General features: G+C 38.1%; 1 protein-coding gene across 1 annotated transcript in view; it reads left to right on the forward strand.

The window, feature by feature from the left end:
• The first annotated feature begins 2,965 nt into the window (after positions 1 to 2,965).
• Positions 2,966 to 17,937, forward strand: part of CDC42BPG (CDC42 binding protein kinase gamma) — a 1,192,486-nt gene continuing 1,177,514 nt past the window's right edge. Inside the window, exons 1-3 of the mRNA XM_044075379.1 lie at positions 2,966 to 2,990; positions 3,094 to 3,147; positions 16,506 to 16,597. Coding sequence (XP_043931314.1) covers positions 2,966 to 2,990; positions 3,094 to 3,147; positions 16,506 to 16,597 — 171 coding nt within the window. The remainder of the gene's footprint in view (positions 2,991 to 3,093; positions 3,148 to 16,505; positions 16,598 to 17,937) is intronic.

Below are 17,937 nucleotides of genomic sequence, written 5' to 3' on the forward strand. Positions count from 1 at the left end.
TATATATATATATATATAAAGAGACACACACACATATATGTATATATGTGTGTATGTGTGTATATATATATATATATATATAGCCATATTGACAGTGTATATCCAAAGTTTGCTCAAACAATGGATCAGTCTTTGAGTTGCCAATGTTTATTGATCACCTTTTAATTTTAAAAGTGTTAGTCCCAAATGTTTTTATTAATCTAGGTATGGAGGGATTCTGAATTATTCTAACCACTTTCTTTTTGCAGTCTAACACATTATCTCTAGATTGATTAATGGTCGCTTCTTAGACCCATCTTGAGGTTTTGTTATAACCCCTTTTTTCAAATCTGTCCTTTATTTTCAGAGCCTAAACTTTAAATACATAGTACTTTATATACGTCTTAACCTCAAAAATGGTGCTGTAGGTATATTGTAGGTTTGATGGCAACCTAAGGCATGCATCACAGAGTTCTTAGTAAATGGTTTACAACTGGAACATATGTTCTAATGCTATACGAAGTAACTTGAGTATAAATTCTGCCTGAACCTCAGAATACATCTGTGAGTATTCAAGCCAATACTTAATTGCTAGTATTACACCCTTTTGAGGTATATAGCAATTAAACGTTCAGTGTACATAAGTATGAATTTTGTGAAACCTTCAAATCATTAATAAGTTTTAGAAGTTGGTGTACTTATTACTTGCCCTTGTTACTCTAAAAGGTGTTTAAGTTTTGCCTCAAGATAGACAGTGGTTCAGTTAAGGAACGCCTTCCAGAGACTACTGGTGTACCCTGTGGGTTAGTCACGGATTTGTGTATTTTAGGCAAGATGTAAAACCATTGAGACTTCGGATCCTTCACTATCAACCGTTGCATTAATTCCTCTGAGATCATACCCTCATTTTTGACCTTGATCAAAAAACTTTCAACAAAGCATTTAAAGTTGTAGGCAGGATCATAGGGCAACTTGCATTATGACACCAAATCATTATGTTGTCTATTCACCTCATTATCATAGTCTACCGAATCCCAAATGACAATTGCCCCAACTTTATCAGCCTTAACTACAAAAATAATTTCATCGCTTTTCAGTTTATAAATTGCCAACCTGTGGTCTTTAAAGTATTACTGTAATTTCTTAAATATAAAATTTTGACTTGCATGTAAATCATGCATCACATGTTGCTCAAACTTTTTCACAGCAGGATAAGGTGGCTGAAAATGGATTTCTTTAATCTAAATGGGGTGTCTACAGTATCACCTCTGGCTGTAAAAATACCTTGTATTTAAATTCTGACAGAAGTTTTGCATCCATAACTATGGAATATTGAGAAACATAGAATGCGGGAATAAAACCCAACCCTTTATTTAATACCTCAATCTCCGACTTAGAAAATATTTTACAAGTTATATTAATCACCAACTGATTTTCATTAGTCTTAACAACCGATGTTCCTGCCACAGTTTGGGGAAATATATAATATAATTTTTTTTGAGAGTCAAGACTAATACTTTTTTCCAAAAATGTAATTTGTCACGTTAAATATTTATTTATTTATTTGCATTTGTTAACCAGATTGGTCTAGCTGGGTAAAAATTACCCTTTTTCAGTGGAGACCCGAGGGGAAAAGCCCCAGACATATAAATACATACGAATAGAGACAAATTAACAATATTACAGAGGAAAACAATATTATGGGTACAATGGATAAGAAAAACAAACCATGAAAGTTTGAGAATGAGTAAGGTAGGCCAGAGGCATGCATGCAAAAAATTTATGAAAAGGTGTTCTGAGCAAGATCTATGTGAATATTTTGTGTTTTCTTTCATTTGCACAGATATTTGAGAGTTTTACTGATATGCAGTGTGTAATAGAAGTCTGACTCAGTGAGCCTTATCCTGAACATATTGTAAGATTACTTTGAAAATAGGGTGATAATTTGAGCAGGAATGGCCATGAACTAAGCAGTCATTTGAAAACATAAATGTTGCTATTGCTTCTTATCACAGTAACAAATATAAAAGCCGTCAAAACTAGTTTTCTGTTTTGACATTGAGACTAAAAATATGAAATGAACTGTCATAAAAAATGACAATTTTAATTAAAATGCCATAGGGGTGACTTCCCTCAGTGCAAGTTAGTAGGGGGTGCAATGGGCAGTATAGAAGAGGTACTGATTGATCCCTGCATGCCAGTAGTATGATCACTGTTTGGTTGCTCCGAATGATTGTCAGTGCTTCCAGCTGCAAGCAGTATTGGTGATCTTTTAAGTAGCCATGAGTGCAGGAAATAAAATTGTTGAATTATTAAAATAATCTAATGCAAAATAAGTATTAGGTGCATGCACTGGAAGTACAGTGTTAAATGTAAAAGAATGTTAGTACAAAATGTTATGTCAATACACTTGTAACAAGTATCAAAGCAGTGTATTTACATAGAGCTAGAATTTATATTTGCAGTATGTGCATGTTGGAGAATCGGTATATAGTAGTAAGTACACGGTATATTAAGATATGATCATTAACCAGTGTCTGAAAAACTTGTTGGGCAGGCTGTCATAGATTCTGTATAACATAAGGTGTATATTTTCCCTCCTTAAGACAATTCCCTAGAGATATTTTTGGTCTCCAACTATTGCATTCCTCACCCTGAGTAGAAAACGTATACCCACATTTTAAGGAAGCTTAGTGTAGTGACTTTTTCTGGACTGCTAAACAGTGGAAAAATGCCATTAGAACCCTGTATTAGACTCGCATGTATGACAGGGCTATGTGTTAATTTCCTCTCTTTCTAAATTAAACTTTCAGAGAAGTTTGAAATTCATCTAGAAATTGCACAAGACTGCTCTTCTACCATAAAGTACTAAAATGCAGACCATTACATGCCATTTTGATGGTGTCAGAAAGGTTCTTTATTTTGAAGAAAAAAAATATTTGTACTAATGTAATGCCATCTCAGTAGAAAATTATCTTAGACAAGCATGGCATTCCTCAACTTGAACAAAAGTAATATACCTACATCTAGTGGAAACCTTTTATAATGTTGCACGTCCAACTGCAGTAGAGAAATGTCTATAAAAATCTGAATTTTCATGCCTGTTTTTAACAGATCTCGTCTCCTCCAATAGTAAAACCTTTAAAGAATTAGACTTTGAATGTTCAGGTAAATAATATTTAATGACTTAAATACTGCTTATTGTTTAAGTTGGCTAAGTCATTCATTTTATGGTTACAACAGACTGCTTTGGTGAATGTATATTTTCAGGAACAAAAGCAGTCTCCCTACTGTAAAGACAGATATTTTAATTTATGTAATGCAAACTCACCACAGATTTATTCTGAATATGGATTTAATTCCCTACCCTGAAAATAAATTGTGTATCAGCAACTGAATATCACAATGCACAGTGTGCTATGTACATATTCCATGCCATAAAAATTTTTTTTTATTATTACACATACATCTACCAGTGTCAATACCCCCTGTTCCCTCTTTGAACATGACTTTCTACCATTTCCAGAGTATTTTTTTTCCTACCTTATTGCACATTTTCTCTGTCCCTTCAGCTTACAAATCCTAATTGGGGCAGATGTTACTGTAATAAATTAAGAAAATAAATTAATTAATCTGCGAGTCTGGTTGGTACTAGACCCTGTAGCCATGTTTTAGATGACTGAGGTGCATTTTAGAACCCTTCCCAAATCCTTTTGTTCCAATAGTGGTCTGAACAAAAGTCATGACTAAGGAAAGACCTTCATTCTTCTTTTAATTTTTCTTGCATAAATTTAACACACACCAACTGGCAAAGAGTAATGGCTATCGAATGAATAAACCCACAGAAGCCATGGAGTTATAGATGTTCTAAGGTACATTTTAGAATTACTTTCCAACCTTTTGATCCAGTGATCCCTGAACGAAGAACATGATCAAATAAAGTAATTCTTTTTTTCTCTTCAAATAAGTAATAAATTGAGTCTGACAGAATAGTAGTACACAATAAAATAATTGAGGATAATTCTTCACATTTGTGAATAATACCTGCCTGCTTAGCTTCCCCTCAAAAAGATAATCAACTTCACTGTATTCCTCTAGTGTTAGATTGGGATGATGGCCCTAACTATCAACCTGTTAGCAAAAGAAATCTGGACAAAGCCAGAAATAATTTGGAGGAGTTAAAGAACAAAATGAGTGACAAATTTAAATTATTGCTCTTGTAAATTTACAACATTGTTAGAATAACAGGCTTTGGATTAGAATGCACTTTCTGAAGTACAGAAGTCTGAAACTCTAATCTGTCATTATTTAGTGACATCAGTTGCCAATGATTTGCCATAAACCACAAATGTTGTGATTACTAGACCAAAATGTAAGGTGAAAATTTGGAGAGTTGAGAGGTATGGTGAAGGCATAAAATACCACAGTCATAAGTGGCTGCTGCTAAACGTGCATGTAGCATACTTCCTCATCCCAGCCCCTCAAAGACAGCCACCTTCTATGTACCACCCCGATATCAGACTGGGTCAAAACTAAATGAACAAATGGAGTGGAGAACAGTAACATAGTTCAAGTAGTTAGGTATAAATCACAGCATGCCTCCTTATCCCTCCCCCCAAAACAACACCCCTATATATGTCTGAGATATTTTATTTTAAGGAAAGTGAAAATAATAATTACACTAAGACATTCCTTCTTGCTGCTTCTAAATAGTACATTGCTTCTAGACAATCTTTTGTGACCTTCAGTGCACTCCTCTGAGATTTGCCAATGGGGATGTTAACAATGATCATAGCTCCAGCACTATAGGTGACATTCTCTGCACACCTCAGAGGGTTGGTTGATTTTTTTTTTTTTAGAAAGTATGAAAGTATAGTGGTAATGCAGCAGTGACCTTATGTGCACATCTCTGTGCAGGGTTGCCTTTAGACTAGATGAAGTTACAATATCGTGCATGTCCATCAAAATAAAATCTGATATATGATTTAAAAGCAGACCCACACTAGCACTGCCCCTTAAAGGCAGGTATATCACAAGCTATACTGATTTTTTTCAGTCATGCACACACATACTGCCCCTGACGCATGATACACAAGTGCACACAAATGCATACATCATGCACGCTTACCTAGAGGCAAGTTGATGGAGCAACATTTCACTTCCACAGTATCTTTGGGATGTTGGAAAAAACCTGAACACATGGATAAATCCATACAGATATATGTGGGGGTATATAGACTCCAAGCAAAAGAATCAACAGCAAAGTACTCAACCAAAGCTTGCATCACTATACTGATGATCATTTACTTTCACACACACACACACACACACACACTTCTTCTCAGACTTCAAAAGATAATCACTTATGTGCAGTGCTCATGTTTGTGAAGGAAAGTAAAAGAAATGGTTAACTTGTTACTCTTAAATACAGTGCATCACCCACCCCACCTCATGCCAACAGACACACACACTAGCCAAAATAATGCTAGTTTTACAATGATTTTAGCAAGTACATTGATACAACTGTTGTCATGCCAGATCATTGGCTGCTTTTTAGCAGTGGTCAAACAGTAGCAGGGCTAAGTCACTTGTATCCACTGATGGCCTGTGTTACCTACCAGTTACAACCACTTTAATGTATGCATGTCAGATGTCAGATTCTAGTAAAAAATAAATATCACAGTAACAAAGCTCTCTTTCTGCACACAAATGCCTACTACTCTTGCAATAAGCCAAATCAGTGATGTTTCAACTGAGCTATTGACAAGAGGGTCAGTTACTTTCATCCACAGACAGCTTACACTCCCACCCTGCAGTTATACTCGCATCTATGTGCCCCTCAGACAACTGATTGATAAAAGTGATGGCTGTGTAATACTTTAATGCATGAAACAAAGTTGAACTTATTCAGAGTTGCTTCACACAAATCACAGTGATCCTGCAAAGCCAGAATGATGAGCAAACAGCAGTTAGTATTTTTTCTCCACAGACCGTCCAATTTGTAGTTAAGTTGCCTGATGTACCACTGCTGTCAAAAGAATGGTGTCTCGTCTCCTGAGTGAAAGCCCAGAATCAGTGACAAATTTTGTAATATTGCTCTTAATTACTTGCAGTGTTGATAGAATAAACATGTTTGCATAGCATGCACAAAAACTCAAATGTGTGTCCTTATTTATTAACTGCAATCCTCTAGGATTGACCAGAAAACCACAGATTTTACTATGAACAAACCAAAAAGTGCAAACTCAAGGACATTTGTAGCTGTCAGTTTAATAATAGAGGAAAGAAAGGTCAAAAATCAAGGATAATTTTAAGTATTGCTGTAATTCCCTTAGAACAGTAGCAGAACAGGCTTTACATCATGTATTTTCTGAGCAATAAGTAGGACAAAACTCGAATGTGTGCAGTTATTGACTAACTGTAATCCTTAGAGATTTATCAGATGAAACAGGACAAAAATATGAAGCTATAGTAGCAACATTCTGACACATTTCAGAAAGTAAAATTTGGGACCATCTACAAGTGATCAGTCTAACCTTGTACAAGGGTCCACCACTCTATATATTTGGTTGCTTGCTGCTGAGATTAAAAAAAAATTCCTGATGATCTGCTTTCACTCATCCTTATTGCGCTACCATCCACTGTGCATATCAGATTCTGTTATTTCAGTATCGACATGCTTTCTACGTCTTGTCATGTAACAGAAACAAGTGAAAAGATCCACAGGTGTGATTGGCCAAGTGCAGTGACATTCACAGCAGGAATATAAATCTGACTCTTTCCCAGTGGACAGGTGCAGTGACATTCATGGCAGGAGTATAAATTTGGCACCTCCCCCAGTGGACATTATTCAGGTATGGGCATTTTTCTACCTTTGAATTTGTTTCCCCTTCTATCTAAAGTAATAGGTGAATTTCTTAATTTTGAAAAATAGTTAAATGAGCACCACTCCTGTTTTTTTTTTGTTTTTGTTTTCAGATAGTCATCAAATAATGGCAATGTCTAGGGCAACAATCAACTTAGTTTACACTGATATTTAGTGTTGTGTACCAGTCAGTGTCAGACTTTATGTAACAATAGCCCAGTGTTTTTAGCATGTAGCCAATCAAGTCTTCACATGAATAGGGTCATTGTGTAAGGTCAGGTAACACCCCTCTTGTTGCCAGCTCACAGCCATTCACCATTAACTGATCCCATTATCAGCTGCGGATTTAATCTCCTGTTTATGATTTTGTACTCCTGGTGTGACCCTCTTCTCTCAATTCATGGGTCTTGTCTCACTTGTATCTACCGTTGTGCCAGTGACTAACAAATTTTTCAATGCCAGAGTTAGAAATGCTAGCCAGTTATTTTGGTTCATCCAGCAGTGAGCAAAAATGCAGAAAAATGAGATTCTTGTAACAAATAAGGTACTGACCAGTCAGCAGCAGGCAGAAAGTTGTGGACTTGACTGACAGCAGTCTGTTGCAAGATTCGCTCTATATCTGGTATTCATTAATCCTCAAGGCATAAATGTTGAAATTCTGTTCATTTGTTAGTTACTAGGACTGGTAAGAGTAGGAATACTCCAGTATTTTCCCTAATCTTTGCAAATGGCCATTGCAGCCAGCAACTCCAGATTTCTGATTTAATTCCATTACCGGAACTTAGAAAGGCATCATTTGGTTACAGGGGTGGGGAACAAGTTACTCTGCTGGTGCTTGTAAATCCTAAGAGAGACAACTAGTTACGTAAGAGAAACCAGCCAGATTACATTATAATTGACGCAACCAGATAGTGTGCTATTAAAAATGCATTAAAAACTCTGCATAATGACTTACTGCTGAAGCATAAATAGACAAACTAGTAAGTGCATTATGCAGAATGAATGTGATATGTCTCACTGTAATCTTAAGTCTTTCATACTTATCCACCTTGTCAGAACTCATGAAGCCATCAGCCTAATGATAGCTATCGATGTCTTTTTCCCAGTATGTCTGAGTTCCAAGCTGAGATACTAAATGACCATGTGCACATAAATGCTGATATTCTTACACAGTGTCATGACTGAACACTGAAGTGACTATAAGCAGACATAGTGATCAGTGAAATTTGTTTACCCTACAGTGGAAAGCGGTCTTCTTTGCTGGACTGTAAATTGACTAATAATTAGAATGCATGTTACCCAAAAATACTTGTAGCTGTTGACATGAAACTTCCTGTGGTACATGTTCATAAGGAGGTACTAGGCTATTGGCCCTAGGGCCTCTATAAGCCTAGCCAAAAATGTACCCTGGCTTTTGCCACCCAAGAAAATGATTTTCCTGTGCCCTTGTCGAGCAGAGCCACAGAAGTGATCCCGGGGTGAATTTCCTATCTCTTTCAGTCATCAAGATTTTTCTTGAAGAGTGCTAATGAGGAGCCTTGTTTGATATAGATAGGTAGTTTGTTCCAGAGTAAGGGAAGTCTCTGTGACAGGAATCTGTCCCTCCAGCATGTTCGGTTTATTTTGGTGAAAAGGTTTAGGTCCCTAGAGCTTGTAGCTTGGAGAGATTGGGATTTCTTTAAGTGGAGCATGTCCAACAGCTCAGAGTTTGACATAGCTTTGTGTGTTAGACAGACACTGCCTTTGAGTAGGCGATATGCGATGGAGTAAAGCTGGAGTTTTTTGAGACTGTCTGCGTAGGGCATCTGTTTGAGGTCAGTAATCCTCTTTGTGAGGTATTTCTGTGGCCTTTCCAGTTATAGATGTCTTGTGAGGTACATACCAAAAGGGATGCTGTATTCTATAATGGGTCTGAGTGACGAGTAGAAGGGGAACAATGACCCTTTTTTTTTTCTTCTTTCCTGGATGAGAAACCTTTTGTGATGAGGTGTAGAAGGATTTCCTGTCTACTGTGGTGATGTGATTATCAAAGGAGAGACTACTTTCCACCTGTCCCAAGGTCTCTTATCACACTTGCAGTGTTAGACTACTGCCTCTGTGGTAGTTCATGGGTACAGAGTTTTTACCAAAAGGGATGACAGTGCACTTTTTGGCACTGAGCTTGAGGCCATGGCTTTGACACCAGGCATCTGTCTCAGTGAGGTCTTTTTGTAGGATGTCCACATCGTTAGCAGTTTTGATTATGGCTCCTAGTTTGCAGTCATCTGCAAACTTCATTAGCCAAAGACCTTCTGTGTTAGCTTGCATTTCAGAGTAGTAGATACCAAAGAGGAGAGAACCCAAGACTGAACCCTGTGGTACTCCACTTGTCACTGGTCTGAAGTTGGATTTGGAGTCTGCTACTTTCACAGTGTTGGTTCTGTCAGTGAGCCAGTTGGCAACCCATCTTGTGAACCATCTTACTCTCCTCTACGGGTTTGGTGACTGCTTCAGAAAAGTCTATCAGGTTTAGGAGACATGATCTGCCTTTTACAAACTCGAACTGGGTGGGATCCAGAGTTTGGGGATTACCAGTGTCATTGTTTATAAGTTCCATGATGGTACATTCCATAGCCTTGCAGACCAGGCTCATCAGGCTAATGGGGCGGTAGTTCCCGGGGTCCGTGGTGGCTCTCCCTTTGTGGAGTGGGATAACTGTCGCTGTGCGCCATTCAGTGGGCACAGAGCCTGAGGTGAGGCTATGATTGAACATGGTACTTAGTGGAGTGCCAGTTCGTTCTGTAGTTCATGTAGAATGCAGCCTGGGATCTTGGCTGGTCCCATAGATGCTGTGTTCTTGGCTTTGGAGAGTGTGGTTTTTACCTGTGCAGCCGTGATTACAAGAACTTTGCATTCTTCTGGTATAGAGATGGGCCCTTTAGGGGGTCAGCACTGAATCTATTTGCTAGGATGTTGGCGATAGCAGTTGGTTCTGTATATTTAGTGCCATTGTGCTGTAACTCAGAGCAGAGTGTTGCCATTGCGATTCTTGACATAGCTATAGAATGCTTTGTGGTTGTCTTTAGAATCCGTGGCAATTTTGTTTTCATAACTAGTTTTGGAGGGTTTTGAGGTATCGCAGCTTTTTACTGAGGCTGACCAGGGAGTTCCTCCAATCATGGGATTTTACTCTTTTCTGCAACAGTTTCTTTCTTCTGTTGTAGAGTTTATGGCAGGGGACCACCAGATTGGCTTCCTTTTTTTGGAGGATAGCATCTTGGGTCGGTTAGGGATTGCATGATCCATGCAGTCATGTAAGTGCTTATAAAGTGCATTTTTGTAGGATTCAGCAGTCACACCTCTATTGTCCATCTGCATGGGTGTCGTGAAGATTTCCACTTCTGTCTTAAGCATGAAGTTGGCTTTGGAGAAATTTTTTACAGCGGTTTCCCTAATGGGGGTGGGGGTGGGATGTGAATGTCTAGGGTGATTAGCTTGTGGTTGAATCTGTCCAATGAGGAATTGACCTGTGCTGTGGAACACCGGTTGCCCATGTTGGTAATGAACAGGTGTAGGATATTGCTATCCCTGGTGGGGGTGTGGATGAGTTGACCCAAGGCGTTGGATTTTATGAATTCCAGAAAACATTGAGCAAAAGAATTGGTACATGAGTAGTTTTCCCAGTTAACGGTGGGGTAGTTGAAATTGCCCATTATTAGGGTGTTAGGTTGTACCATAATATTTTCCAGTGTATCAAGAAATAAGTGGGAATCCTGGGGCATGGTGGGGGCATCTGTAGCAAGCTACAGTTTGGATTGCGGTCTTGCCCAGAGTTAGTTGCACTTGGATTATCTCTGATGCATTATGCTGAGCAACTAGCCTGGAGGTGTGGATATCCTTAATGACTATGGACACGCCTCCGCCTTTTGTGTTTTGGTCCAGGTTAGGTGGCCAAAAGGTATGGTATGAATTATAGCCTGGTAATGCAGGGGTGCTGTCTGGAGCCTTGAACCTGGTCTCTGTCACTGTACAGATATCAGTGTTCTCCATTTTTAGGAGTGCTCAAGTGACTGCATTTTGAGGTTTAGACTTCTAGCATTGAGTAGCATTACCCTCAGATTTTGCTTGTTTGTACCTGTTATGGTGGTGAATTTGTCATTTGAATCTTGCCTAAAAAAGGCACTATAGGGGTGGTAAGAGCCTTAGCCAGTATCCAGAATCCCAAGGGCGACAGGTGCAGGCCATCTGTGGCAAAGTATCATGGTCTGTTGATCGTATCATCCCAGGCAGAAAGATACTGGATCCTCTTTGAATGACAGCAGAAGCTTAGCCAATTGTTGAAGTCAGTCATTTTGTCCTTGTACTGTGGTATCATTCTGGGTGATGGCAGAATGCTACTCAGGGCTAGGGTCATACCTGCCTGGGCTAGAAGATCAGACAGCTCCCCCATGTCTCTCTTCATGTAATCCAAGGAAGTATGTGTCAGGTCATTCACACCAACATGGACAATGACAGAGTCATATTTGTACTTGTTGTGGAGTGACGGAGTGCATGCGTTATGTGGCGGATCCTGGTACCACAGGCAGCTGACAGTAACTTTCTTCTCATTTAGCCTGGTGAGTGGAACATCCGTGTGCCTGACTATAGAGTCACCTATGAGTAGAGTGTTGGGTACGTTGTTATGCCTTATGAGTTGTGGTTGAGTGGTACACTGAGTTTGTGGGCTATGTCATTTGGGTTGTGGTGGGGGGTGGAGGTTGCTTGCATTTCTGCTTTGGAGGTCCCTGTTGCTTGGGCAATTTTTTATTGAGAGCCTCCATGAATGTATTTGAGTGTGTTGTGTTTCTGCATATGTGTTTTGGTGGACTATGTGATGAGTGTGGTGTGATGCAAGTGTTTACCTTCTCCTCTTGACTGTCTAGTCCAGTCGTGAGTGAAGAGTTTTGCTTTTAGTTTGGCTATATAAGTGCATCTCTCACTGGTTGTAGTGTTGGGTGGTAGGAGGAGAGGGTTATGTGTGTACATGAGACAATTGTTGCATTGCCCCAAGATGCCCAGATTTATCGGGTAGACAGGAGAAAACACCAGGAGGTGACCCTCAGACATGCCTGGATAGGTGCTTATTTATTAAGTACTAAATACGGTTTTCCTCTAGACAAGTGAGGAAAGTTGAGTGCTGTAGTAATTTGTAGCCTATTTAGTATTTACAAGTTCTGAACAAGTGCTGAGCTCAAAGGAACAGATTTGATTGCTAAAACTAAAAAAAATGGCTAGTTCTAAGTGCAGACTTTATGGCACCAGGAATAGTTTAACCCTAGCCAAACGGCAATGTGTAAAGTGTTTCTTTTAAGATAAGCTACATAGTGCTTACCACTCACACTGATAAGCTAGAAGGCTTCCCTCCAACACAGAACGGCTTGGGGTCTCAAACTTACAAACAATCCTGGATACAGCAAATCTGTATCTGGACTAGACTAACAGGAAAGGCAGGAAACAAGCTTAGAATTTTTTTTTATAAAATGGAAAGGGAGAAAGGAGGAGCAGAAGATTATTCAAGGTTAAGAAATTAAGTGGGTTGGTCTTCTCAAATGTTCTCCCTGTATTAGATAGAATGAGGTAATGACACTAGACTGGGAGGAGTGTCCCAGATCAGATTTACAGTATGGGTGGGCAATTGCAAGGCCACCAAGTATAAGAACAGGATACCAATAGGGAGGGTGGAAAACAAATATCAGAACAAACAAACCCAAACGGATTAATTTCCAGTTAATACCTCACACAGTGTGAAACTAGCTAGAAAAGTGTGCAGCAGACAACAGTGCTATAAATAACTTGTACAAATAAGCAAAAAACAGGATACTTAATGTTATATATCACAGATCAGAGTTTGCTCAGTTCCCTTCCTCTGATTAGCTTAGTGTGAAATGGCAGAAACACAAGTTAACTTCTTAAGCAACAGAAAGTTGAAACCTGAAACAACTTTAAAAAAAAATGCTCGAAAGAACCAATGAAGTGCTTACTCCAAGCTGTAGTCCAGGTAATCCCAATCAGCCAATGACCATAAACACATCCCTCTCACTGAAATGCAAGAATGGCTTTGGCTAAACTAAGATGGCCTGGAACATGTGCTCAGAGACACAGCCTCTACAGACAAACAACTAGGCCCAAATCTCAAGCCTGAATATGGACAATGCTGCAACTACTTACACTACTTGGGTAGGAAAAAAATGCAGAAATGTTTATCACAGCAGGAAAAGCAGCAGTGAGCCTTTAAATGAAAGTTTTAAGCAGGTAAAGGAGCAAAGAGACTCCAGAGAATGCTTTTTAACTGCAAACAAATAAGTTATAGGATACAGTCCTTGGCAGGAAATCAGAACAAACAAACCCAAACAGATGCTTAACAAATGTAAAAAATTTCCAGTTAATACCTCAAGCATAGGGAAATTAGCTAGAAAAGTATGCAGCAGACAATAAAAGTGCTATAAATAACTCATAAAAATAAGCAAAAAACATGATAATTAATGTTATACATCACAGATCAGAGTTTGCTCAATGCCCTTCCTCCGATTAGCTCAGTGTGAAATACAGGGTTTGATTCCCTCAGTTTTCATGTGTCTACTGTGAGATCATGAGCAAGTCACTTAACCAGACAGCACTTTGGAGCAATTGGGGAATTTAGCTAGGCTAATTAATAGTTTCCTGGACTGGATACCTAGTAACTACCTATGAACCTTGAACATGAAACTGCACTGTCAGTTATTCCTGTGTTGAAAGGACAATGGAGTCCTAGCATTTGTTGAAGTCCACTTAACTGTAAACAGACAAAAGATATGAAGTTAGTTGTAGTAGTATTAGTTTCATTTTAGAGAATGTAACACACCTGGCTTAAACATTAGTGACAAACATCTAGCTTCTCACACAAGGTCCCCCAAAAGTGAAATGCTAAATCTTGTATTAGTTCTGGTTAGTTATTGCAGAGTTGATATAGTAATTAGCGGGGGGCGGAGGGCACTGGCAGTCTTTCCCCCTGCAAAAAACATGAGGGTGTGTGTGTTTCATTTTCATTGGTTTGTGTTTCGATCCTTTGGACTGATGTCTTTTCTTTTGATGTATTTGTACTTTTGATATTTAGAAGTACATCCATATAGCTATATCCCAAACATTGAAAGTAAAAGTATGTTGAGAGATGTCATTCAAATAAAATGCAAGTTTAACACCTACTGAATGTTTGTCAAATTGCTTCTGTCTGTGAATTCATATTGATGCACATATGACATACTTTTCAAATGCTTTTCTGTGGTTTTAGTTGCTTTAAGTGATATCTGAACTAATAAAAAAATCTACATAAGTAAAATGTAAAAAAAAAAAAATACACTTAAAACAAATGGATGCATGCTGTTTCTGACTAGTGGTAGGACAAGTTTTTCCTGGATGACAGTAGATCTTTTACTTTGTGTAGACTACATTTTGTCATTAACAAAATACAAAATAAATTCTATTATGACGGAGAGAGTAAATCCAATCTAAGTTTGGAAATTAGTTATCCATTTTGACAGGAGGTGATCACACATAACTCGCTGCTGGAGCAGTTGCAGAGTATATGTCGGCAGCCACTAGTGTAACCCCAACATCCGCAAACCTCTCAATTTTACTAAACTGAGCACTGCACATTGAATGGAATAGTAGGTACCTTACTTTTACAAAGAAAACATACCTGAATGGAATTCTTCCTGGGAACTGGCTTGACCACACTGTTTTTTGGGAATGCATTTGTCTTTCCATATAGCTTAGAGACATAAGTTTTACTTTTTTTCTTTTTCTACCAGCTCTTTTCTCCAGGAGAAAGAGGTTACCACTGTCGCTCACTCTGTGAGACCTAGTGAAGAAAGGCAGGAACTGAACTTACTTTACAGTAGTCTCCCTAATAAGTGATGCACACGGAGCTAACTGCAGTTGTATGTTAGTGTGCTCCCTGATACATGTAACCCTAAACACAGTATGTATAAACACACAACCACAGCTAGTGTAATATTTTCTGATCATTAACCTAAAGAAATGAATCCCTTTTGAAAATACTAAAATATTTATGCCCATGTGAAATCTGCACTGGGTATCAAGTTTGCTTCCTTGTTTGTGAATGTATTGGAGGGATCTTGTTGGAACAGCCCCACCAGGGCTGAGATGCCTGCACTTACAACTTGGGAGTGTGGTGATCCAAGCCTACCAAGGAGTGTATATATTACCATACATCTGCAATTAAATTTAGAATATGACCATTTACATTCAGTCCAATATTGTGGGCATTACACTGCACCTTTTAGCCAGTGTGTAGAGGTGGGGATTTCAGGCCTTCTCCTAATCCACACTGACAGCCATGATATCTGGCTTTAGTCTTTCTCTGTCAGACCCTAGGATAACCATGGACTGGGAAGAATGAATGAATGAACTTGTACAGGACAAACCAAACTGTATTAAAAATGCATGCTTTAAGCACAAACTATGCATGTTATATTAACAATAACCCATGATTGCATAGTGGAAGTATTTGTAGGAGTTGCTTAGTCTTGGCAAGAGTATTTTCTCACTTTGACTTTGCTTTCAAGACAAAACCTGCCAGTCTCCTGGTAACCCTTGTTCCCCCTATAGATTGCTGTGGTCTAAGTACTACTAGATTTTAGAAATTTGTATTATGTTAGAGAAAAAAAAATAAAATCTCGGTTCTGTGTTTTAATCAGAATGTAGCAGGTCCAACAACCATGTGTAGAATGACCAAACTATTTCAAAAATACTATCCAGCAAACAAAACTGTGTAGTAATGCAGTTAGCCATTAGAGTTGTGGTTGGGGGAGTTGTAGATTCCCAACTACTCATGTACATGCATTGATGCACATATCTCTGAAGATTTTTTTTTTCCATTCGTAAATCATGCTGTGGTTCTCAGTGCAGCAATGTGAAATGAAGACAAAAAACTGTTCATGCCATGAAGTGACTGAGGAAGACATGTTTGTAATTGAGTGAAATCAGGCTGATTTAAAGTGTATTAACAGAGCTAATTAAAAGAGAATGAGAAATATTTTATTCAGAAGGTCCAGACCAGTTTGCATTTTTATTAATGATTATCAGTTAGTTTTCAGCCCTTGGATGTAACTGCCCATTAGGTATGATTGATATATTTTATCTGGAAGATGCATGCTGAAGAAAGAGAAAGGACATTACAAATGTTTTCCATCTTTGATTAGATGTTTCTGCTTGAAAAGTGTAACATAATAGTAAAAGGTTATCCTTTCCACAAGTAGAGCAGTTAAAAACGAAACTACGTATTTTGTTTAAAGCAGTTGTCTTTATTTGCTAAAGTGGTACAACACTGATCTTTACATGTTCGTTTGCATTTTATTTCTAAATAAATTCATGTGGTCTGCCATTATTTATTGAAAGTGCATGATCTTGATACATCAGTCGTATTGAGGAATCAGTTTTTTGTGTCCATTGGTGATCTCGCCAAAAAGTGCATTAAAATATCTGTCTGAGCCATCAGCTACATTAATAATGAGAAGTTTAGTGTGTGCTTTTAACATTCTCTTAAGTCTGTGGTTTAACTAAAATTAGGCATTTTCTACTTTAATTGAAGTTTCAGTATGTAGCATAATGTTCAGGTTGTCATATGTATCTCTTTTCTTTTCAGTCAAACCCTTTGTCAAAAAAGTAAAAGATTTACGTCTTCACAGGGATGACTTTGAAATCCTTAAGGTCATAGGTCGTGGTGCCTTTGGAGAGGTAAGGGCTTTTTTTTTTTTTTTTTTTTTTTTTTTTTTTTTTTTAAGTTTGGTGTAGTGAGCCCTTTCATTAAAAACATTAAGGAAAAGAAATCAGAAGTATTTTATCTATGTACTACATACATACACAGATGCGCACACACTGTGTAGCGCACATCTTGCATGTATGTATAGAAATGTATGTACCTGTAAGATGTATGTATTGAAATGTGTGTATAATGAAGAAATAGATTATAAGCGAGCGTGCGTATACTAGTGACACTTTGGAAGCTAAAGTTCAAGTATCTGTATTGTACAGTGCAACCACCAAAATTTTCTTTTAATTTTGTATAAAGGACCCACTTTAATGTATGGTCATTGTACAGTGCAGCTAATTCATTGTTTTAAATCTAGAGATCTCTCATATTAAGTTATAAATCCTTTTGTGTTAGTAAATGTTTTGCGCACTTTCATAATAACTTTGCATATGTAACCATAGAGCTTTTCTCTGTGGTATCAATTGAAAAAGGAGCTTATTCTCCAGTGAAATCTAAATAAGTAACTACATAAATAATGGGAGTGTCTGGTCTGAAACTGCAGGCTCACATACATGAAATAAGCCTGTTTGCATTTCCACTTTAGTCTGAAATCTTGGGCTATTGAAACCCTAAGTTAGGCCCCTTATAATTTTCAATTCCATATCCACTAGACACAATCCAGCAATGAGTACAGTTGATGCAGGGTATGGCTAAGCTACCAAGCGAAGAGCGAGAGTCAAACATTGACACATGGAAACCAAACACTTAATTTTACATTAGTTTACTGACCTTAGGGTCCTTGAGTGCATTCATGCACGACATATGTGAATATGGTAAGCAGTGTTGTGCAAGTAAAATAAATGACATATGAATTCAATGGAAAACGCCTAACACAAAGAGCAGTCAAGGTGTGGCTGAAGTGTGTGAACAACAGGACTCAGGGTGATGCAACAGGTCCTGTGCAACACTTGGAAAAACAGGAGAAAATGGGCTTGACAAAGTATGTTACAATGCTTCTTAATATTAAGTACATTAACATACCATACCATACTTAGTAAGACTGTACAGTTGGTGGAGAAAATAGATGAGCTGACATTCTTGAGTTTGTGCTGTGCATTTTTTACCATTGTACAAAATGCAGACGTATGTGTAATATATTGTGAATGGAACATTTTTTACAGGCATTTATGCTTGTCTCTTTGGCATTGCATGTGTTCATTTTAGTCACCCTGCTGTTTTCTAGTCCAACATTTGTGGAATTTGCCAGGGTAGATATTCATATTAGTGGATGGTCAGAAGACTGCCTGTTTTTAGTAGCAATAAG

This window comes from Protopterus annectens, chromosome 6.part1 (assembly GCF_019279795.1).
Source record: "Protopterus annectens isolate FY-2018-M chromosome 6.part1, PAN1.0, whole genome shotgun sequence".
In the NCBI taxonomy this organism is placed as follows: Eukaryota; Metazoa; Chordata; order Ceratodontiformes; family Protopteridae; genus Protopterus; species Protopterus annectens.